Here is a 24,311-nt window from a genome sequence, read left to right as displayed (position 1 = left end):
CTAGGCCTTTTTAGTCGCGATTACAGTACAGGTTGGACGCCCCTTGCAGTGTGCGGGAAAATTAAAGTGCGCGGAACCGGGCATCGCCCTTATTGAGATTGCCACAGGCGGGACCGCGGTAGCCGCATGTAAAGGGTATGTTTTATCGTGCATAAAACCATAAAAACTTCATTCGGACTTTATTTCCTGAAGTCACCCTGGGCAGGCTAGATCCCTTAGGCCACGAGGCACGAACCCTAATCTACCGCCCCTGAGTAGCCGGAGACGCGCCACTAATAACAGGGACTAGCCGCGGCCTTGTCAGCGTGATACATGTTCTCAATTCAAACCAAAAAACTGATATTCGCAAAGGCCTAGTTCAAACATATAGTTTAGGATATGTCTTTGCAAGAACACGTTATTTTTTTTCCTCCAATGCCCACGTCTTTCTGTGCAAGGTGCCGATATTACTTTTATTTTTTGGTACTACCTCAAAGATTTGGACCACGTGCCTAATCGTGATGGCTTCTATATCGAAGAGATTCAGCCTAATGATGTATTCCAACACATATATTGTGGAGAAGAGTTTTGAATGAAGAAATGGACAATCCTATGTCAAATGTTGGGACTTCCCACATCTTTTTTAGTTCTTGGTAGCAATTGAGATATGCTGAATATTTTTAATAAGTTGCTTGTATGTAGATGTAGTAGAATATAATATATGTAATAAATATAATTTATAAAAAAGTATTTTTTTTTATTTTGTGTAATCTCTGGTAGAATTTAATCTGGGACTTAAAACTGAATAAACAATGTATGAATTAAATGTATGTATTAAAAATGCATTAAGTGTTTTATACATGCCCCCTTATCGAACACAGGACCATAATTGATCAAATCAATCAAAATATTAATAAATATTTTTTTATATATTTTTTCCTAATATTTGGGTTCATAATTATTAAATAATTTCAATATAGTGGCCAAGATTGCTAACAAGGTGTCAGTCACTATGATAAATTATGATCAGGTAATAAATTAAATACTACCACACACTAGTGGGTAAAAAATGAAATAAGCATCCAATCGTGCAGTCTTGCAGAATACAAGAGAATCCAACATGGTGGCATACAAGATGAATGCCACGAGGTAATAATGGTGGAAATACGACATGCCTTGGTATTAGTGGTGGGGGTCAACCACATGGTAAATAGTGTAAAAAACTTTATTACATCTGTTTTTTAATTGACCTCGGCAGGAATCGAAACCAGTACCTCCGAAATGTAAGTCTTGGTGTGTTTTTGACGTGACGTCTAATAAATCGATGAACGCTGTCTGCACGCACGAAAAAGTGTCCCATTACGCACATGGTCCCATTACGCTGTGTCCCATTACGCTCATTGTACGCTTTCGCCGGAAATATCTCTCTTCCACTCGATTGGAACCACCATCGATTTGACTTTTTAGAGGGACGTTAAACTTGAAACACTCCCATTCGTTTCCTACTTTTCCTATCATCATCCTATCCTTAACAGAATAACACAGATTGGAAGAAGTTAAATAGCAAACACGTATAAAAGTTATAGTTAAAATAATATCTTTGTTAAAGTAATAAACATATTTGAATTAATGAGTGCAAATAAAAGTAAATTTATCAATTAATCAATTGTAGATTTCATTTAACTCCTTTGTATCCATACAAAATAGTGATAATTCAATAAAAATGATTCAATTTTATTCATAAACGTATGCAATCATTCCATCAATGTTTTGTTATGACGTCACGTTAAACTATCGTCTGTAAACCGACTTCAGACAACCAATTTTTTTAATAAAAATTTTTTTTCAGTATTTTTTTATTATAAGTTATAAATTAAATATTATAAAGATGGTGACCGGGGTCAGGGTTGAGGCCATGACCTAACACTGAGCCTTATGTATATGGGCCCTACTTTGAGGAATATGAAACCTCTCCGGGGGAAATGGCCCCACTGAGATTTTTGAGGAAAAAATGAGAAATTGGGAGATTTTTTTTTGGTAAATATTTACTTGGGCGGTATTTCCGAAAAAAAATGTTAAAGATCCGAAAATACCTTTATTTTATGCTCTTCAACTTCCTCTTTTCATTAAAAGTGGCGGAGGTAAGAAATTCCAAATACGTTAGGAGATATCGAATTTTTAAATTTCATCATTAGAGTTGAGCGGTATTTGCAAAAAAAAAATGTTAAAAATCCGAAAATACCTTTATGATATGCTTTTCAACTTCCTCTTTTCATTAAAAGCGGCGGAGATAAGAAATTCCAAATACTTTAGGAGATATCGAATTTTTTAATTTTGCAATGCAAGACCTGTGGAACCATTCGAGCAGCGCCATTTTTGTTATTTTGCCGTGTGTTCGTGAGACGTGAATACGTGAATCGTGAATGTGTAATTAATAAAATGGTTGATTAGGTCAGGTCAGTTACATTATTAATACTTTCAAACTAAGCCGACATTAAAAATTATTTTGTGAATTAATTTTAATGGCTGTTTAGTTTTAAAATATTTATAATGTAACTGACCTGACCAAACAAACCCGGACAAAGGGTGAACAGTAAACTAAAATGGTCGATTAGGTCAGGTCAGTTACATTATAAATACTTTCAAACTAAGGTGATATTAAAAATAATGTGAATTAATTTTAATTATTCCTTAGTTTTAAATTATTTATAATGTAACTGACCTTACCTAACAAACCCGTAACAAAGGATGTACAGTAACAACTGAGGTAAATTTTTTTGTTACTTATTACTTGCGCAACAATATCAAAATAACAAATAAGACTTTAAAATTAGAAACGTTAAAAACTCACCTAAGTTGGAGGCGGTAATTAAACACCGTTTTAAACAATAATTGAACTAAATAATCACGTATTAGTTAATTTGAATTCTGGCCTATCACGAACAATCACGTGACATCATTATCCAATAAAAAAAAAATACTCGTACGTAAACAAGAAACAATGGTCCACGCGCGCCACAGGAATGCGCTGGTTTTGTGCTGAAATTTAAAAATTCGATATCTCCTAAAGTATTTGGAATTTCTAATCTCTGCCGCTTTTAATGAAAAGAGGAAGTTGAAGAGCATATAATAAATGTATTTTCGGATTTTTAACATTTTTTTTCGCAAATACCGCTCAACTACATATGAAGAAATTTAAAAATTCTATATCTCCTAAAGTATTTGGAATTTCTAATCTCCGCCGCTTTTAATGAAAAGAGGAAGTTGAAGAGCATTATATAAAGGTATTTTCGGATTTTTAACATTTTTTTTCGGAAATACCGCCCAAGTAAATATTTACCTTTTTTTTTACCTCGAAAGACTCACTTTTATGATATTTTGAGGATTTTTCAATCAATTTTGAGTAAAAAAAATTAAGATATTTTCCTTAAAAAAAAACAAAAAGAGTTTGCGGCCAATCATTGACCCGATCTTTACTCCTGAACCTGAAAACTGCGCTCGGACCTACATAATCATGTTACTTAAAAGCATGGCGAAAAAATGTCATACGTCAGAATAGTCTGAAAATTAAATTGAGTGTTACTTAAATACTTTCTTGTTACTACTAAATAGTCAGCCGGCTCATGTATAAGCCTGCAGGTCGAAAAACAGATTTTGCGAGCTAATGGCGAGACAGTTCCCGGAGAGGTTTTGAGAGTTGCAGCTCTGAAGCTGGCCATCTAGCAGGCATCTCTGGAAAGTCCTGCAAAATATCTTCCCCTCTCCCAAAAACTTTCTTATCCCTATTAACTGTAATGTTTTACTTTTAACGATCGTGAAGACTTTTTTTTTTTAATTTTTTTGGGGTTTATGACCATTTTTTACTCAATAGTATAATAAAAGTAGAGATATTGCTACCAAAACCAATTTCATTGCACTCAGTTTAAAGCAAGAGTTCGGCTTGTTCGTCACCATTTTATTATTTTCTCACTCCGGGCTCGCACACACTGAGCAATCATGAAACATTATAAAGCATTAGTCATAGTATTGTGTTAATGTGTTATAGATTCAGCACTTTTTGTTTTTTTCCTCTATTTCAGTAAATACTAAATAGGTATGTAGTTGGGCGGTATTTGTGAAAAAAAAAAAAAAAAAACATTTAAAGATCCGAAAATACTGTTATTCTATGCTCTTTAACTTCCTGTTTTCATTAAACCCGGTGGAGATAATAAATTGCAAATACTTTAGGAGATATCAATTTTTTTTAATTTTCATAGTTGGGCGATATTTGTTAAAAAAAAAGTTAAAAATTCCGAAAATACTTTTATTCTATGCTCTTTAACTTCCTCTTTTCATTAAACCCGGCGGAGATAAGAAATTCCAAATACTTTAGGAGATATCGATTTTTTTTTAAATTTTCATCACAATCCTGTGCATTCATGCGGTGTTCAACATTGTTTCTTGTTTACGTGTATGATTTTTTTTTTTCGCAATGTAGGTGAACGACTACATCATTTTCTACTAATGGCAAAGGAATTGTACCCGCCTCTAACTTAGGTGAGTTTTTAACGTTTCAAATTTTAATGTTTTATTTGTTATTTGGATATTGTTGCGCAAGTAATAAGTAAAAAAAAATTACGTGAGTTCCTACTGTTCATCCTTTGTCCCGGTTTGTTTGGTCAGGTCAGTTACATTATAAATACTTTAAAAAACAACCATTAAAATTAATTCACATTATTTTAAATGTCCGCTTAGTTTGAAAGTGTTTAAAATGTAACTGACCTGACCTAATTGACCATTTTAATTAATTAGGCATTCACGAACACACGGCAAAATAAAAAAAAATGGCAGTCGAATGATTGCACAGGTCTTGTATTGCAAAATAAGAACGGCGATATCTCCTAAAGTATTTGGAATTTCTTATCTCCGCCGGGTTTAATGAAAAGAGGAAGTTAAAGAGCATATAATAAAAGTATTTTCGGATTCTTAACATTTTTTTTCTTCATAAATACCGCTAAACTACATATTTACCTTTGTAATGAAAGATAAACACACGCAGCCTTTATCGTGCGCGATAAAATCATACTACATACAAATATTCCGATTTACATTTATACAGTATTAGATGTGCCCCCCCTCTTCATGAGAGAAACCATATCCAATACATAACATTTTATGTTTCAACTTGATGTCTGATCGTTATAGCGTATATCATGCAGTTACAACACTCACCTCAGTCATTACTGCCGCTACGAGATGCACTTCATATCAAATCAAAATAGTATATTTTTAAAAGTAATGATATTAATTTGAAATAAATATTAAAAATAAAAAAGATAATACTTTATAAAATCTATTTAATCTTCTACAAAAACAATTTTAAAAAAATTCACATCTAATCTCTCCTTGCCATAATAATACCATGAAATATATTTCTACTCAGCATCCTCGCCGACGACACTTCCACCTCACTCTCTATATCCACAATAATATTTTCAGCCCATCCGGCTACCCGCTCACACAAGCCTCTAGTCGACAACTCTGCAAACAATGTCAGAGCCTCCCTACAGTCACGTTCACTTTATCCTCCGCCGTCACATCAATGTAGCTCCCCTCGCAAACGAACACCTTTTCAATCCCGTAGCTTGACAACTCCTCTTCCACTAGCACGGTCTCCGGATCTTCCACATCATCGCTCGTCACCTCCATATTGTTATGATCTGGATTATAGCAAATACTCTACAGTATTTGATTATAGTGGATTATGAACTGTAAACAATAACCACAAGATAGCAACTAGATAGTGAGGAAGGTGGAGAGAAGGGGGGTGATTGTGAATATAGAGCCGATAGCAATGCTAGGGAGGAGGTGACAGCTAAAGTCAACAAAACTCAGATTGGTTGGACGGGGAGCGAGGAAGGAGGAAAGAGGGGGGTGGAGTTGGATAGGGCTGCAAGAGTGCTGGAAATCGGGGTTCTAAGGGGAAGGGGCACTCGTATCAGGGCGGAAGGGACAGAGGCGCAAAGGGGAAAATGCCAATATGTAAAAGTCGCAGTTATAAACTGTAGAAGTATATATAAGAAGGTGGAGGAGTTCTGGGGCAGGGTGGAAGCCTATGGGGCGGATATCATTGTAGCGGTGGAGACATGGTTGGACGAGGAAATTAGAGATGGGGAACTGAAGAGAGCACACTTTGAAATATTTAGAAGGGACAGGAACAGGAATGGAGGAGGGGTAATGGTGTGCATGCGAGAGGGACTCTGTGGTAGGGTTGTATGGGTTGGGGGGAGAGCGGAGTTATTGGAGATGCAGTTCCAGGTAGGAGAGAAAAATGTACGGCTGATTGCGGTGTACCGGCCACCAGGGCAAGGGGATGAAGCCATACGGGAGGTGCAGGACAGGTTGGACATGCTAGGGGAAGGCAAGTGGGTGATAGTGGCGGGGGATCTGAACATGCCAGGGGTGGCATGGGAAAAGGGGCCGGAGGGGATGGGGTCAAGGGAACAGAGATGGGCATCTCAACTGGCAAACAGAGGACTGGAGCAGGTGGTGACTGAAAGCACCAGAAAAGGTGCCAGGAGAGGAGAGCAGGATGACGGGAACCTGTTGGATGTGGTACTTGTGAGACCAATGGAGGCGGTCAGGGGAAGTGTGGTAATGGAGGGCATCAGTGATCACAGGATCCCAGTAGTGGAGTTAGACGTGGGCTGGAGGGAGAAAAGGGTAAGGAGGGGAAACGTGGTAAACTGTTGGGGTAAGGCTGATAGAGTGGGGGCAGAGGCATTCCTGAAGGGGGAATACAGTAGATGGGTAGATATAGAGGACCTCGAAGGTAGATGGGCTGCCTTAAGAAATATTCTGCTGCAGATGGCTACACGTTTTGTACCTCAGAGGAGGGTAGGCCAAGGAGGTGACCCTCCCTACTATGGAAGGGAGTTGAAAGTGTTGAAAAGGAAATGTAGGAGGCTGCATGCGAGGGCAAGGAAGCTTGGGGGAGAGGAGATAGAGGCGGAAATGAAGGCGCTTGGGAAGGAACTAGGGAGGAAATCGCGGGAAGCAAGGGATGCTTACATGGAACAGCTGATGGGGGAAGGGGGGACGGTAAATGGGGCGGAGCTCTACAGATACATAAGAAGAGTGAAGGGTGAGGAGGGAATAGGGGTTCTCAGAGGAGGAGGGGGGCAGGAATATACAGAGGACAGGGAAAAGGCAGACTTACTGCAGGAGCAATATCTGGCAGTATTTACAAAGGGGGAGGCATGGGAGGGTAAAGAGGACGACAGTTTAATGGGCAGGAAGGCCTTTGAGCTGCGACTGACAGATGTAATTAAGGTGATCAGGAGGTTGAAAGGGAGAAAGGCAGCTGGGCCAGATGGTATAGGGAATAGTCATTTGAAGTTGGGTGATAGGGAGATTGGGAAGTACCTGTTGGAGGTTTTCAAGCAGTCTCTGGAGGAGGGGAAACTACCAATGGAATGGAAGGAGGCAGTGGTAGTTCCCATCTACAAGGGGGGAAATGATAAGGCGGAGCCAGGAAGTTACAGGCCGGTCAGTTTGACGTCCTGTGTAGGAAAAGTGATGGAGAGGTTGGTAGGAAGGTACGTAAAGGGGGAAATGGAAGATCTGGGGTGGGTGGATAACAGGCAGCATGGATTCAGGATGGGGTTCTCATGCGAGACCCAGATGGCTGGGCTGTTGGAAGACCTGGTGGAAGCGGTGGACGGGGGGAAGCAGATAGATGCAATCTTTATAGATTTTGAAAAGGCGTTTGATAAGGTCCCCCATAGGAGGTTAATGGAAAAGGTTGAGTTGCTGGTGAGGGATGGAAGGGTGGTAAACTGGGTGGGTGATTTCCTGAGGAATAGAAGACAAAGAGTGAGAGTGGGTGAGGAAAGCTCCGAGGAGGGGGAAGTGACGTCGGGGGTGCCACAGGGGAGTGTGCTGGGGCCTCTGTTGTTCACAATTATGATAAACGATCTGGGGGAGGGCATGAAAGCCAGATGGAGGCTATTTGCAGATGACTGTGTAGTGTATGAGGTTGTGGGGGAAGGGGGATGTTTAACAGAGGACTTGATAAGGTTGGAGCAATGGACGGAGAAAAATGGAATGTCCTTGAATGTTGGTAAGACAAAAGTTGTCAGATTTACAAAGAGGAGGAAAGTCACACGAAATGTATATTACTGGAAGGGGCAGGAGATAAGAGAGGCAGCAGGATATAAGTACCTGGGGGTGACACTGAAAAATGACCTAGGATGGGCGGAGCACATAGAGGGGGTGGTCAGGAGGGGAAGGCAGGCGCTGGGGTTGCTTGGTAGGACCCTGCAGGGAGCTGGGAGGAGGACAAAGGAGAAGGCATACTCCACATTGGTCAGGCCAATGTTGGAGTATGCGGCGGCGGTCTGGGACCCCTACCTGGTGACTGAGGTGAAGGAGCTGGAAGGGGTGCAGCGCAGAGCGGCTAGGTGGGTGATGGGAATGTGGAGAAGGAGGGAGGGGCAGGATGGGAAACTGCATAGCCCAACGGAAATGATTAAGGAGTTGGGGTGGGAAACGTTACAGAGGAGAAGAAGAGTGGAAAGGTTGGTCAGGATGTTCAAGGTGCTGAAGGGGGAAGGGGGATGGGGGCAATTGGGAAGCAAAGTACATAGAGGGGAGTACAGAGGACGAAGAGACCACAGATGTAAGCTCCAGAGGGTGTGGAGGCGGACAGAGAGAGGGCGGAACACCTTCCTGGTGAGGACGGGGAGGGAGTGGAATGGGCTGGGGGAGGAAATGGTGGAGGTCAGGGATGGGAGGGAGCTGAGGAGAAAGCTGATGGAGGGGGGGGGGGAGAGGGGAGTGAGTGGGAGTTCTTGCCACCGGGTGAAAGCCCAATTGCAGGTTAAGTAATAATAAGCCATATTGCCACTTTTTGTCTATGGCCAACTGGTTTAATACCGGAAGTGCTTAGATACATGCACTAAACACATAGAGAAATAACATCTCTCTCACAATATAAAGTTAAAACAGACATGTCATATCAAAATGCAGTTCAGTGCACCTTTCAGGATGCTGATAATTAATCCACTCATTTAAAACAATACAGTTATTAACACACAAGGTTTACAAAATGGTAACAAATTGGCTTTATCATTTTTTTTTTTTTTTATATTTTACACACATAGTCCTTTAAATACTTTGGTAACCTTAGGCTGTGTTCCAAATAATCCGCACTCGCACTTGCACTCGTGCTCATACTCACACCAACAATTATGCTCCATGCGTGCTCGCCATTTGGAACACAACCATACTCCAAAGTAAACACACCCATGTGGTAAGCGGCGACGTGTGTTTATGTGTAGGTTTTGATTTGTGACAATGGAACACGCAGTAGGAGCAATTGCGGCCCTAATGGTAGTAAACCAACAACAGAGACGTTTACGGCAGCAACGGTTACGTCGCATTGTCCAGGCAATAAACAGGAGACGGGTAACATAACCTTAATTATAACACGATCCTTGCAGCAATGATTGGTACTGGGGGTACACATGAAGGCATCGCGTGTTGTTTAATTACGAACATGTACTTACAATGAAACGTGCATTGTTCATATGCCATTGTTTTAGATCAATAGTCCAGACGTAAACGTAAACAAACAATGGTTACGAGAGTACGCAACGAGCATGCATTCAAACGCACTCGATATGCGCACTCGTTCTCGTGCTCGCACTCGACTATATGGAACAACACTCTCGTGACGTCACTTCCGAGAGCGAGTACGTGAGCACGCATGTTTACCTATTTGGAACACAGCCTTACTACTCTCTCACCATTTTGAACAAAATTCCTTTGTTTATCATTTTCATTATTGCCTAGCCTATGTCTTTCTTCAAATCCTCTAAACGCTTCTTGTGAATTATCATCACAATCCTTTACTAATTCACATGAGAGTTGTTCATGCACAGGTGGGTTTTGTGATTCATATTTATCAACTGTTTGAGTGTCTCCACTAGGTTCTTCTATGTCACCTGCAATCAGGGGCCTAGCCAGGAAAGGGGGGGGGGGGAGGGTTAGGGGTTCAGCACCAAATCTTAAATTAATTTCTTATTCATCACTCAAACAAATTTCATATTAAAATTAATAAAAATTTTAACATTACAATATTTAAATTTAAGTACCGAAAACTGCTAAAATAGCACTATTTTACACCTTAAAATCCAAATTTTCTCGCGGGAGGACCCCCGGACCGCCCGGTTTAATACGGGGGGGGGGGGGCATGCTTCTTAACACCCCCCATACACAAATTCTGGCTACGCCACTGCCTGCAATGACCAGAGGCTGATTTATGCTATCCCTGATTATATCTCTTCGATTCCTTTCTACCTCATGACCAGTGTCAACCCTTATCCGATATGACCGTGGTCTGTCCGAGTCACAATATGTCCACTTTGCCATGTATTCCTGTTCCTAACTTTTACTAGACTCCCTTCCTTAAGAGTGGTAGTCGTAATAGTGTTTTTGTTGTCTAGTATACAAATTCTGCTCTATGTTAGGCTGTATTTGAGGAATAAATATGTCAGCTGTAGAGGGTAGCAAGCCTCTCAGGCGTCTGCTAAATAACAGCAGGGCCGGTGAAGGCATTGTGGTATCAATCGGTGTATTTCGATACTCCGAAAGAGCTAGCATGATGTCCTTGCGATCAGCAACATGCTTTTTTTTTAACATTTGTTTGATAGTTTGTATATGGTGTTCTGCTAGTCCGTTGAACTGCGGGTACATATGGCTCAAAGTTTTATGTTTAAAATCCCAACACATGGAAAAGTCCTTGAATTCTCAAGAGGAAAATTGAGGACCATTGTGTAGTGCTCCTTCTAATTATGTGTTTGAACTCATTGAATTGGTAGTTGATACTGGGCGCCACTCCTACGTATACATTTACTTTTGACGCCAGCCGCCGGTGCTCCCTCTGGGGCCCTTTTCTTGACGCTGCTGGAAGAATTCCACTAGCGGAATTACTTGATTCCACCAGAAATTTGCTAAACCCTATTCTTGAACACTCGCTAGTGGAATTTTGTATCGGAATTACGTCACAAACTACCGGATATATTCCGCCACCTCGTGAGCTGGCGGAATCACAATTCCGGTAGAGATTTGAGCGTTTTTTGTTCTTTGAAACCATGATTTGTCCAAAATGGAGTCTCTGTTATGGTTCTGAAAAATATTTAAATCGTTTGTTTGTTTGGTTAGTTTAGGTTAGCTACATATCTCGTTTAATAATGCGTGTGTTTATATACTTATATTAGATTACTTCATTTAAAACCAGAAATAACTTATTCGCCTCATTATGTTATGTGATTATTCAGATAAAAATACGCCATGTGATGCTTTCAACCTTCAAAATTCGTGTGTGCGTGGCGAGAAAACTTTTGTAACAATTTAACTAATATTTAATGTTTTAAGTATTATTACATTTGTTTGTGTGATTTGCAATGGCAGGTATTTAAATATTATATTGAAAGTTATATTTACCATTTTCCATTAAGTACTTAATATGGTACCTACTTAGTGTTAAAAACATTGAAATTTTTGCTGTGTATAAATTTGTGGCTTATTTTACGTATATTGTGATAAATACAATACCGGTAACAGTTTCCATATTACGTAATTCGTTTTTGACACCAAATATTGCAATTGTGTGTCATGTTTTGATGGAACAAAACTATAGTGGTAGTTAGATTATGCACATGTATTCGTTAAAAGTACATCCATCCCGGAATTGAAAAGTATTCGAAATGAGTCCATTTATATATGAATTTCCCACAATGATAAGTGATTGTGAAAATAAAGGTTATTCTATTTACCCTTCCCTATCTTGCAAACAGAGCCAACATTCCTACCCCGCAAATAATATGATTGAAAACAACACACACCGATGAAAACCCACACAAGTATTATTAAATAAATGATGAAAGAAGATATAGTTGAAAGATTTTGTTGATAAATTCATAAGATTGTTTACAAGAAGCCCCTACACCAAAAAATAACAAACTTTGGTAAAAGTTCTGTATTGCTTATCCAGGTGTATCCAGATATACCTTTGATTCTAATGGCATAATCCTGTACACATGATCCTGTGTTATATGATGCTTATCTTTTTTATCAGTGGGAAGGCGTGTAGCCCCGACTTGTTTCGCGCGACAGCGCGAAACCTGATGTAAAAAATAAATTACATATATGATAAATAACTTCACATTTCACGCTGTCGCGCGAAATGAGTCGGCGCTACGCGCCTGCCCACTGCTAAAAAAATAAGTATCATGTACCACAGGATCAGGTGTACAGGATCATGCCAACAGGATCACAGGTTAACTTGGATACGCAATACGGAACTTTTACCCATTTCCCCCCGCACCATGAGATAATTGCCAGATGATGTTCATAAAATTTTATAATTTTGTATTGACTTGCAGTTATAAAAATCTTAATGTGCACATTCACAATTGTTTGCTGAATCAAGAAACACCGCATAAAATTTATTTTCACCTCAAATTTTACACTAACATAAAAAGTTGCGGCAAAGTAAGCAGAAACAAACTAAGAAACAATTACTTTTAAGTGATAAGAATTTTAAATTCTATCAAGTAAGCAGAAACAATAAACTAAAAAACGAGTACTTTTAAGGTATAAGAATTGTAAATTTTAATAAAAAAAAACACATGAATTTGTAAATAATTTCGCAAATATTTGTATGTTTGTAGTACTTTTTCTAACATTGAATAAAGTTGTTCATTTCATAACACAATATATTTCCCCGATTTTTTTTCATATAAGCCATACCATTCATTTTTAATTATTAGTTTTGTATTTATTATACATATTACATAACCTCCACGTTCATCAACTAGAGAAAAGATACGAGTATAATGAAAACATTTAACTTTTAATAATAAATGGTCCTTCCCTCGTTGTGATTGGCCTTCCACCAGTGACGTCAACACAATATTGAACGTAGCCACACTTCCATAAAGACATTTCATAAACCCGACAATGTTGATTCCGGTAGCAGCAGTAGCAGTTTCAAGAATAGACATTTAGCTGTCTAGCGGGTTGAAACTTGCGGATCATTCCACTACCGGAATTATTCCGGCAGCGTCAAGAATAGGGACGAGCAGACGCGCGCTCGCTCCGCTCCGCTCGGGAGACGTGGATCTTAGCTCCGAGTTCGCAGTCAGTGTAAGCGTCACGGGACTGCCTTTACAGTCGAGCTGCTCTATATCAGCATTCGTTGTACCGCTGGACTTCTCTCTGTCCTTACGTATCATTTCGGGACTATAGTTGCATACGTCTTAGGCCGTGTATGTGCCTCTTCGAACTGCCGAACTCTCTGTCAGTACGTGTAGTTACTGAACCTTTTCCGCTTACGTGACGGGTCGCGTACGTGCTGCGTAGCACTGCTGAACTTTCGTAACCGGTACAATTCGCTACGGGGTTGCATTCTCTGTCACATCGGGTCACATTTTGTGGCCAAGAGTTATTTCCGGAAGTCCGGGTAGCGGCGGGGAGGACGCTCGTTCCACGACGTGCCGGCCAGGCTGCGGCAGGATTCTTCACGGAATAAAGGGGCTCGTGAAAACGAACACCATCGTATTATCCTTGTTACCATCTACCGTTCCTCCTACCTACGTAACGTTCCCTCCAGGTCCCGTATTTTCCGGTCCCGGTCACGTTGGCCTGAACTCACTCTCTCACCGACGAGAGCTACACGGGTAAATCAGGATAGATCACAACAGGGAATTAGGGACCATAGCCCGAGGGACGTCACAGTATGTCGTGTGGGTAGAACAACATGAGATTCCAGCCTCATTTCACCTCTGGGTATGAACTGTGATATGTATGTAGAATATTAATTTGACTAAAATGTTTGTCTTTGGAGGGCTTTACTTAGTTTTGAAAGATGATCAATGTTTTTATTCATAGATAATATGATAGAATTACATTTGGTGCAGGAAACAGTCTTTGACGGCGGAGAATAATGAGTCAGTTTTACTCACGTCAAGATTCACTCCTAATTACACATCAGTGCGGATGTGCCCTATAGTAATTACATACAATTAATTAAACAACGATTTAAACATCCTTACACATGGATGATCTAACTTAGCTTTGCAGATTGTCAAATATATTTGGGATTGAAACCCGGACGATTTCATCAACGCCGTCACCATTCCATACTTTTTTTCTTAATTAAGTTCTAAAAACTCTTAACTTAAGTAACTCGGCCTCTCATTGGCTGGAGTACAAAGATTGTTAACATCAATTTACACTTCAAAACAAATACTGACTTTCAACAATACATCTGAAAATACCAAAATGTCACAAATTTAAAAGGTTAATTTCAAACAATGAATATCCTTTTATATAAAATACGTGGGAAAAGTTTCATTTGCCGTTAAAGTCAATAGTGCCCTAGAGGGGTCTTGCCAATTGTTGCTCACATGTCAACTCGGGCTACGTCATATAGTGTAGCACACGTAGATACGTCCAACTACAAATATAGAGCATTAAACACGGGAAAATAAACAATTAACAATAAATATATTAAAATGTTATTAAAATTTAAATAATTCACTTTCTGTGCATGGGATAATCATATAACAGCACAATTGTCACTGTAGAGAATCTCCGGAATACCGTGTCTAGCCATTACAGCTTTACGGTGTGCAATTACTTGAGTTGATGAGAGGTTTGGAAGGTGGCTAAATTCAGGGTATTTCGAGTACCTATGTATCAACTAGCAAGAGGTAATCTTTGCCCTGGAAGTGAAATATGCCTATAGCTACTATCTGCCATGGTCTGCCTGGAATTTCTTTATCTTTAGTATTAGCATGCTGTACTGCCCTGCATGTAGGACAATTGCTTACTCTGTTTTCTATGTCTCTTGACATGACAAGCCAAAAAACACATACATGAGCCCGTAGCTTACATTTATGAATCCCTAAGTGAGTGTAAATGAATTTTGTCTAACATAGCCCCTCTCATGGATGTGGGAATTACGAATTGGGTTTTTTTGTATATTAGGTCATACTGTATAGTCAAATCTTCCTTAAATGAATAATATTCTTTCACGCAGGGCATTAATTGTTTATTTGTATTAGGCCAACCCTTTAAGATGACTGCTTTGAGTTGGATCAATGTTTCATCCTTAAGTGTTTCAGACTGAAGGTTTCCCAAAGTTTTGTTAGATGCTTGTATGTGGTGTACAACCAAGCTTTGTTGAGCTGCAATCTCTTGTTCATGCAGTTCAAAGTTTGTATCTGGGCCACTAGCTCTAGACAAGGCATCAGCTATTGCTAATTCTTTACCTGGAATATATTTCAGGGTAATGTCATAATTTTATAACTTGATTCTCATGCGCTATAATCGTAACGGGCACCTATCCAAGGTTTTTTTTAAATATTGCCTCCAATGGCTTATGATCTGTCTCAACAGTATGCCCAAAAATGTATTGGTGAAAACGCTCACAGCCGTAAACTACCGCTAGTAGTTCTTTTTCAATCTGTGCATAGTTCTGCTGGGTCTGTGTCAGTAATTTTGATGCATATGCCACTGGACCCCTAGACTGTAACAGAACTGCTCCCAAACCCTTTTGGGATGCATCAACTGAAATGGTATAGGCTTATGAGGGTTATAAAACTGTAATACAGGTGTAGTGGCTAACAAAATTTTCACTTTTTCAAAAGCATTTTGATGTTCTTATAACCACTGCCAGATAGCCCCTTGTTTGCACAATTCCCTTAATAACGCAGTGTGTTCAGACGGATCGGGAACAAATTTTCCCAGGTAAGTTATCATCCCGATAAACCTTTGCAAGTCACTCACTCCCTTGGGTTCCGAAAAGTCAGTTATGGCTTGGACTTTACTCAGGTCAACTTTTATTCCCTCTTTGTCAAAGATATGTCCTATGTATTTGACCTCGCTTAGGCGAAACCTACATTTATCCCAGTTAAATGTTACATTGTTTTCCAATGCCCTTTGAAGGACCCTTTCAAACTCTGATCATGTTCATGTTGGTCCTTACCAAAAACAATGATGTCATCAATATAAACTTGTACCCCATAAATGTCCTGAAACAATGTGCTAAAAAATTGGAAGAAAATTTCTGACGCACAAGACAGTCCATAGGGTAGACGTGTGAATCTAAGCCGTCCCTGTGATCGTGAGTGAAAGGTAGTCAGCTTTGAGCTTTCCTCAGTAAGGGATTAAACACATGAGGCTCGAAAGGGGGGGGGGGGGGGGGGCTCGGGAAAAATCACGAAATATCACAAGGGAGGGGGGGGGGGGGTGTATAGAGAGATATCATGTGTATTTATTTTTATACGCGATTTCTACTAAACCGAAAAGCGATGCGGCAACAATATCCCCGCCCGCCGCAACATGAACCACCCGGCTCGGCTTGCCAGTCACCAGTAAGACTGTGATTTTGGCGCCGAATACATGCGTAAATCACATATAAGCCTTTCCTTTATTATTTATATGCCAGTGAGAATAAACCTGCAACCTTAAAAAGTGTGTCTGGACATTTTTATCACTGTGCTTAATTTTCCAGAATTAAATTATATTATACCTATATTTAAAGGTAATATTCTGAAATTTTTAAAAATATTTTGTACCAAAAAAATACACGTGATTTTTATGGGGGGGGGGGGGGGGGGGGTAAGTCTGAAACCTCACCACAAATCACTAGGGAGGAGGGGGGGTTAAAATTTGCTAAAAAAAATCACGTGATTAATGGACGACCCTTAAGCTGAGAAGATGTTATCTTAAACCTTTGGATTCTTCGCAGACCTTCCAATAAAATTTGGTTAGTAAAATGTGAGTGTGGACAGTAAGGTTGAACTATTAAAATATTCCCTTGAGAATTTTTGGAGCTTTGTTCTTGTTGTTCAAAGAAGTCCATTTACATCAATAAAATGTATTACTATCTTCATTTTGTTTATCATGGTTGGATTAGACGGTCATAGGGGCTTTAGAAAACCACATGCTGTCAACGACACACAGCACACAGTAACCTTATGCTTGTGATCTTCCCAATAAATTTTATGTTGTCAAATTTTATTCATCACAAGTGAGAAAATGATGAAACTCGACATGAGCTTCCTGCTTGAGGCAGGGTCTACATGGATGGAATGGAGCTGAAATTTAAAAAAAAAAAAAATATATTAAAAAAAAAATTTTTAAAAAAATTAGAATGAAATTCTGGTTTTCCATACAAGAAGCTACTGAGAGTTCTATATGCGTGATATATGGTTTCTTATTGAACCTGCCTCTCATGAAAATATTGATGATTTAGCCAATATTTCACGCAGATAAATAAATGATACTACAAGATTACCATGTTTGCACATTCAAATAGTTTTCTGAATACCCACTATTTTTTCTCATATTTAGGGTTCAATGAACACACACATAATTTGAGACTCAAGTGGATTAAAGGAGTGACTGGATGTAATGTATTAATCATAATTAATGTTTATCAGTATGACCCATAAGTAAAAATAGTAGTTTAATTATACAAAATAATGTACATATAATACAATGATACAAAAAGAAAGTAAGGCCTTCTAGCCTCTGAACTTCTTGAACAAAGGATGTTTGATGTTTGAGTTAGCATGTTTTCTATACTCCAGATACACAGCATCATCAGCACCCGACATAGAGCTCATGTTGCCAACACGGCGATTCATCTGGGGGGAAAAAAACATACCAAACAGTTTTTAGTACAGTTAGAATCAAACCATTAATGAATACACAAAAGAACAGGAGACATTAAATGGCATTTTACAAGAGAATGTGAAAGTCTTAAAAATTTAGAAAAGTGCACAAAATTATAATAGTCTATTAATATTAATAGATTTGGCTTTACTATAGATAAATTCAGTAAAAACTGTTTAAGACAAAACAGCTTACGACATTTTCCACTTAAGAGGTCAGAATAATATAGCACTAAAAGTTTGCCTCATCATTAACTTTAATATGCCTCTTTTAATACATTTTGAGGTTATGCGACGAGACAATGTCTTTAATGTAGAGTTCTAGTAATTTAAATTTGCAGAGCAAATTTTTGTATAAATTAACAAAAAGTTTGAAAATAAATGTAAAGATAAACAGTTGAAAGTTTTGTTTTATTCGGTTATGATTATTCATTACTATGTATGATATTAAAGAACATTCTTAGCACCACGTGCTTGCAAGTTGCACACAACAGATTGTAAGGTTCTAAAAATGAAATAACGTAATAATTTCAAAGATACAAGTTGTGAATATGTAAATTAAATAAATTACTTGCAATAAAATTAATTCAGAAAATACTAACATTGCCAATAAAAAACTCAATATCACAGTTATACATTCATACAATTTAAATAAATATATGAACTTTGTGTCTGCATCAGATTACTAGTTACATACATAAATACTTACATAAAAATTGTAATAGACAATAATAAGGGATATAATATAACGCATATATGAAATGCATTACACTCAATATAAGTTCCAAGATCATAAAAAATTATGATTATGACACACCACATGCGTTTAAAGATCTCAAACATTTATGTTACAATGTTACTACGAAAGGGGTGAAACATTAAAGGAATATACGAGCCAGCCAAACTCTAGAGTATGGAGTATTAAATTACAACAAAAAAAAATACGTTAACCAAATGACACCCAACAGTGTTGCAAAAGAATTTAAAACGCCACATACAAGCGTGTTCAATGGCCACAACAGAAAGCCCACACCAGGCCCAGAAGCCTGCATGAAATGTGAACAAATCAAACTAATGCTTTACAAAGCAGTAATGAATTGACGTGAAAGAAAAAAGAAATAGAAATAAAACAAACCAAAATTTACAAGCGTCCGGGACACGCACAAACCCTGCATGGCCTCGTGGTTGTTCGTCGACTTTAGTGCACAAAATTACATTACAACACATGGTCTTAAAAATTATGGTTTAGATTTAAATGATGGCTACCGAAACAAAACAGAAAAATAGAATAAGGCACTTGAAGTATCAATAACGTTACTTTAGTGCAGCCATCGTGTACATCAGCAGCCATCATGTACATCACACACACACACACAACAACTCATGAAAACTTTAGCAACACTTGGCCGTGCAAAGCCTAAAGTTCCTGTCACGTAGGTCAGCACCACACTTATGACCTTTAACAAGACAAACACACAGCTACAAAATCTGACCACGAAAGAGGCGGAGGCCTCACCAACATATGTACACATGCCTAACGCAGGTGCGACAGCACATGCACCATGCAGAACAGGGGTGAAACAGAAAAAAAAGAGATGTCATAACACTAGAGTGGGAGTGGAGGGGTGGAGAAGGAGAGCGAGGAAGGCGGCCGGCGCTGGAGAACATATCTTCCTAGCTGTGTCCCCTTCACACTAAATCAACACAAAACTTCACAAAAAATATTTCGTTTTCACACAATAATCTTTGCACATTACTCGCTCAAAATTATCCGGATTGTAGTAACGGAACTCTTGTGTTCTAAACAAAGAACCATCAAAACCACAACACCATATATTTTTTCCTGAACAGTCTTTAACATAACACGTTTTTCAGTAGTAGCCTTCTATGATAAACAATAACTAATTATGACACAAACTATTTGAAGACATGTATGAATTTCATTAGGTCTTTTCCCCAATTTTTATGCACATGAAATAAAATAAAAACTGTTTCCTGTGGTCCGATGTGATCATTGCTAACATCATTTATAGGAATCCATGAGACTTAGCACAATCCTGATACTATAATTTATATGCTTAGTAGTACTAGAATAATCAAGAGTTCTTGTACACTATTATTGGGTTTATGTTAGGCAGGTCCAACAGCAGTGCCTTAATATTTAACTGGCCCAAACATAAACAAAATCATGACAGTATGTTAAATGACCACAAATATGTCCAAACAAAAATAAAAATCATAATTACTGTAAGAGATTATGTAAAAATTTGCGAACACCACTAACAATTTTATTATTTAATAATTTACACTGTTTATTGTAATGAAATGGTGGGAGAACATACCACATAACTCAACTCAATTAGGGTAGATATTTTTTAAAAAAATATTAATCGTAGAAAGAACAAATCAAATCCAAGATGAGAGATGAAAAAGGCCCCGACAAATCAGAACTAAAGAGCCGAGGGAGTGGCCACATACCGTCAGGCCGGAGCGGGGCCCCTCCCCCGGGATGCGCTCCTCGTCGGCGTCTATGTCGCTGGCGGCCAGAACCTGCTGCAGCAGCTGGCCCTGCTCCTCCCGGGTGCTGTACATGATGTCTGGTTCCTGCAGGGCACGGCACCGACACTCGGGTCAAACACTACGCCTGTGCCAATAACAGGATTTCCCAACATCACAACAAATAGGTTATTACTCGTATTCCATTCAGTTTCAAATAGTAACACTTCGAAAAAATATATACTGTACACATTTCGGGATCACGAAAGATTATCTCGTTTTAATTTTTATTTTTTATTTTTTTTATTTTTTAAAGATCAAGATGACATTTAAATATAGTTTATAACTGCATTCATTTTTACCTACCCTCTAAAAATTTCTTCACACATACTGCACTTGCCTTATATATTTGCTTTGCACAGTTTATTAAAATAATTTTTTTGCAGATCCTGTTTTGATTACCACGAGAAATAATAATTTACATTTTTCTTTCAAAAAATTTGAAGATTTCAACTAAATCTTACCTATAATCTATAATTATTGTAGCTGACTTAACCTAACCAACCTTTCACTTCAGTATTATTTTTCTAATTTTCCAGAAGACACTACACTACACATTTACTTTCACTAAGTATTCGTTATGTGAAAATAAAATTTAGTGGGATTCTAATTATCATTCTTACTATTTGGATTCAATTGTATTCGAGAATAATGTAGGTCACACACATATTCAATTCGAACTAAAAAAACTGATATTCGCACAGGCCTAGTAAGCACATGCAATGACACGTCCTCACGCACAAAGCATGTATCACATTGCTGCCTCCGGCACCCAATGCCGGTGGAGTGTACGCACAACCATCGAAGATAATCCACAAAACACCAACAATTAAAGCACTTGCCACCCCAGGTGTGCAGATTTTCAGAAACAACCACGCAATTTGAAAACTACTCAAGATATCAAAGTGGGGTCTGCTTACGATAAACATTTAAGGACACGCTGAGGGCGGATGAGTAGTCATGTTTCTGTAATTAGTTTTTAAACAACTGTGTTTTCAGGCATGAAACTATTGGTAGAGATTCTTGAAAGCTCTCAAAAGATTTGCAATACAACTTTATCTTATAATTAATATTACAGTTACCGCTCAAAGCTCACAGTTGCCTGTGCATGACGTGAAGACTGCGTGCCAATTCAGATCAAAGCACCAGCGAGTGTAGCACTTATCCCACCTCACTAACACAAACACACCCCCAAGTACACCAGGCTCCTTAAGGCTCAGTCTTAAACTGCATTATGTTTTAAGTTTAATGTTCTGGTGTTAAGACTTTTTTTTTTGTTGCTTCTTATCTGTGACTGCAATGCTTTGGTTAAATCAACAGTGAGTTTGTGAAACACTTGTTAGCAGTCTTTTGATACGTTACGGTACTAAACATGACCTTTTAGCCATTATGAACGTCTTCTCTAGTTAATTCACTAAATGATTAGGTTCTCGCTTGTTTTACTGCTAGTTTTGATATGTTTTGGAAGTTGTTGCATGTTTGACTTGTATAAAAATGTCTAGTAGCCGTTTTTCGGGATAGGCACAGGCCATCTGGGGCTTGGTTTGGCATGGGCTGCGATCAGTGCGCAAGCACGCCAGCTGAGAGGCGGTGACCAGCTGTACTCGGGAGACAAAATGCAGGGCCGTAGCCAGGATTTTGTGAACGACGGGGTCCAGAACAACGATTAAAAAATCTTTTTTTATGAGTAAGTTTCCTTTTAATTGAGTTTTAAAAGTAAACTGTCACACTAAAATCTCACATTTACTCACAGAAATTTAAGTAAAGATTTTGCTTGAGAAAAGAAAAATTTACATTTAATTTTTTGGTTTATAATATTTAATTGCTTTCAATGCATTTTTCTTAAGTTGATTGTTTGATGTTTTCCTTAAAACAAGTCATAAATTCATATATATTAATGTTATTTAATACGTAAAACACACATGTCAGGTTAGTATGAAAGACATGATTACAGTTAGCACTTGTGTAATCCAACATTAAATACAGACTTTTTGCAAACATAATCCCTGCCGCTTCTGTGTACAAGACATTCTGAAGGGATTGGAAGGGATGGTGTAAAGGGGTGAGGGGGAAGGGGAGGGTGTGTTTCCTACAGAAGATGATGGAGGTAGGTTTTGCTGCTATTATTATTATTATTATTATTATTATTATTATTATTAAATATCTAATTTGTTTTATTAAATAAGTAGTAATTTAAAACTAGCTTCTCTGAAAATATTTTGTTCTAAGTACAACGTTTGCAGGATTAATTTATTTTTTAATTAATTTTATTATGTTTATAAATTCACCAGGGCCCTTGGTTTGATATGCATGTCATTTTCACAAAACTAATTAATTTTTACTCAAGAATTTTTCCAAACACTACCCAACAATTTTGGTGCCTGTCAAACCAAGAATTTTAAGACTTGCTACTCAATAAATTTCCAGGTCTCTAGTCATGCCACATTACTTTACCGCTAAAACCACTGGGGGCCTTAATTTTGCACACTGATACACATGTGTAAGTGACTAACAACGAACAATCACCAAGTTCCAGTATACATATCACTGAAGTGCAGGAACAAAATATGCACTCACTTTCTCCATCCCAGCCAACTTGGTGATCACTTTGTAGCTGTACCCTTGGTTGACCAGAAACCGCTGTCTCTTGCGAGAGTAGCTCATCTCCATTGTGTCCTGAGACACCAGAGTGTAGAAGAATGCGTTGTACTCTTCTGCTATTGCACCTGCAAAGCAGCACAGCTTCGGTTTCCAGCAGAAGTTCAGCACTGAGCCAATCACTGATACACACAAGCTCAGAGAATGTATGCATGCAACAGGTAGGGACACGCATACATCACATTTGAGATAACACAAATTTTTATGCCAATTTCAACATTTTTTTGAGAGAAAATTCAAATGTTTAACTTCTGATGTGTAAACATCTTAGCTCTCTGTATACAGAATTTGGTAGAAGTAATTTCGTGAAAATGGAACAAAAATCATGAAATGAAATGTGGAACAAAGATGGCAGACCCACATATAGCAACATAGAGCTGTAAATAGTCAATTTCCTAAAAATTAGGGTACATACTAAACATACTGGCATACTAAATGAAACTTTATGATAGTGAAACTACCCTGTAATATATTTGGTACAGTAAAACAGTCATAGTAAAAGGTAATCCCACGCTTTAAAATACATTAGCAAACTGGCATTACACTTTTGAAAATACATAGTTTCCTCCCTAATAAATGGAAAAACTGCTAAGGTCATTCTGAGTCATAGGAAAGGTAGCAAACAAAATGTCATTAACTGTAGGCCTATTATCTCTTCTTAATGGGTTTGACAAAGTCTTTGACAAAAAATTTTTTAAGTATCTTTACTTCAATATAAAAAAACAGACTCTCTGATTGTCAACATGGTTTAAGAATTGGCAAAACTACTACCAATAATTTCATCACATTTATCAATCCTATTTACTCTTAAATGATAACTCAAGGTCAAGTGGATGCATGTTATTTTGATTTGGCAAAGGCTTTCGACACAGTACAACACCATACATTACTAAAGAAATTGTCTAATATACGACTGAGTTACAAGTATCTCACAAGGATTGGTAGTTATTTGAAAGATAGGACTTCTTTGTTTCAATTAATGATATTACACCTAATTTACATGTTGCAAATTATAACGTTCAAGGTTGTAAACTATCCCCACTTCTTTTAAAAATCTTTATTGATGATATAACTAAATCATTAAATTTTTTGGTTGAACTTCTTATTGCAGATGATCTAAAAATATTTAGAAAAATAAATTCTCTTCAGGACAGTCAACTTCTTCAACGTGACATTTCTTCTGTTCTCAAATGGTGTAAACTTAATCTTGTTGATTTTAACCATGGAAAAACTACCACCATAGCTTTCTCAAGAATATAATCCTAATGCATTTGATTATATACTTGATAATCAAACTATTGTAAAATAGTATTGTGTCAGAGACCTAGGTATCTTGCTTGATTCTAAACTTTTCTTTCATAATCATAGTGAAACACTTAGATCTAATGA

General features: G+C 38.0%; 1 protein-coding gene and 1 long non-coding RNA gene across 4 annotated transcripts in view; both read right to left on the bottom strand.

Moving 5' to 3' along the window:
- Positions 1–4,079: 4,079 nt before the first annotated feature.
- On the bottom strand, positions 4,080–12,053 carry LOC134531957 (uncharacterized). The gene is made up of 2 exons (XR_010075100.1): positions 10,877–12,053; positions 4,080–5,727 (listed from the first exon to the last, which is right to left on the bottom strand). It is a non-coding gene; the product is annotated as an uncharacterized LOC134531957 (long non-coding RNA).
- Positions 12,054–17,476: 5,423 nt separating this feature from the next.
- Positions 17,477–24,311, bottom strand: part of LOC134531956 (general transcription and DNA repair factor IIH helicase subunit XPB) — a 34,640-nt gene continuing 27,805 nt past the window's right edge. For all 3 annotated transcript variants that reach the window (XM_063368053.1, XM_063368054.1, XM_063368052.1), the window contains 3 exons: positions 22,842–22,990; positions 20,187–20,312; positions 17,477–17,681 (listed from right to left, as the gene is read on the bottom strand). In XM_063368053.1, the coding sequence (XP_063224123.1) occupies positions 17,559–17,681; positions 20,187–20,312; positions 22,842–22,990 (398 nt within the window). In that variant the 3' untranslated portion in view covers positions 17,477–17,558. The remainder of the gene's footprint in view (positions 17,682–20,186; positions 20,313–22,841; positions 22,991–24,311) is intronic.

Source organism: Bacillus rossius, chromosome 5, assembly GCF_032445375.1.
Source record: "Bacillus rossius redtenbacheri isolate Brsri chromosome 5, Brsri_v3, whole genome shotgun sequence".
NCBI classification, from domain to species: domain Eukaryota; kingdom Metazoa; phylum Arthropoda; class Insecta; order Phasmatodea; family Bacillidae; genus Bacillus; species Bacillus rossius.
This window is presented reverse-complemented; position numbering and strand designations above follow the sequence as displayed.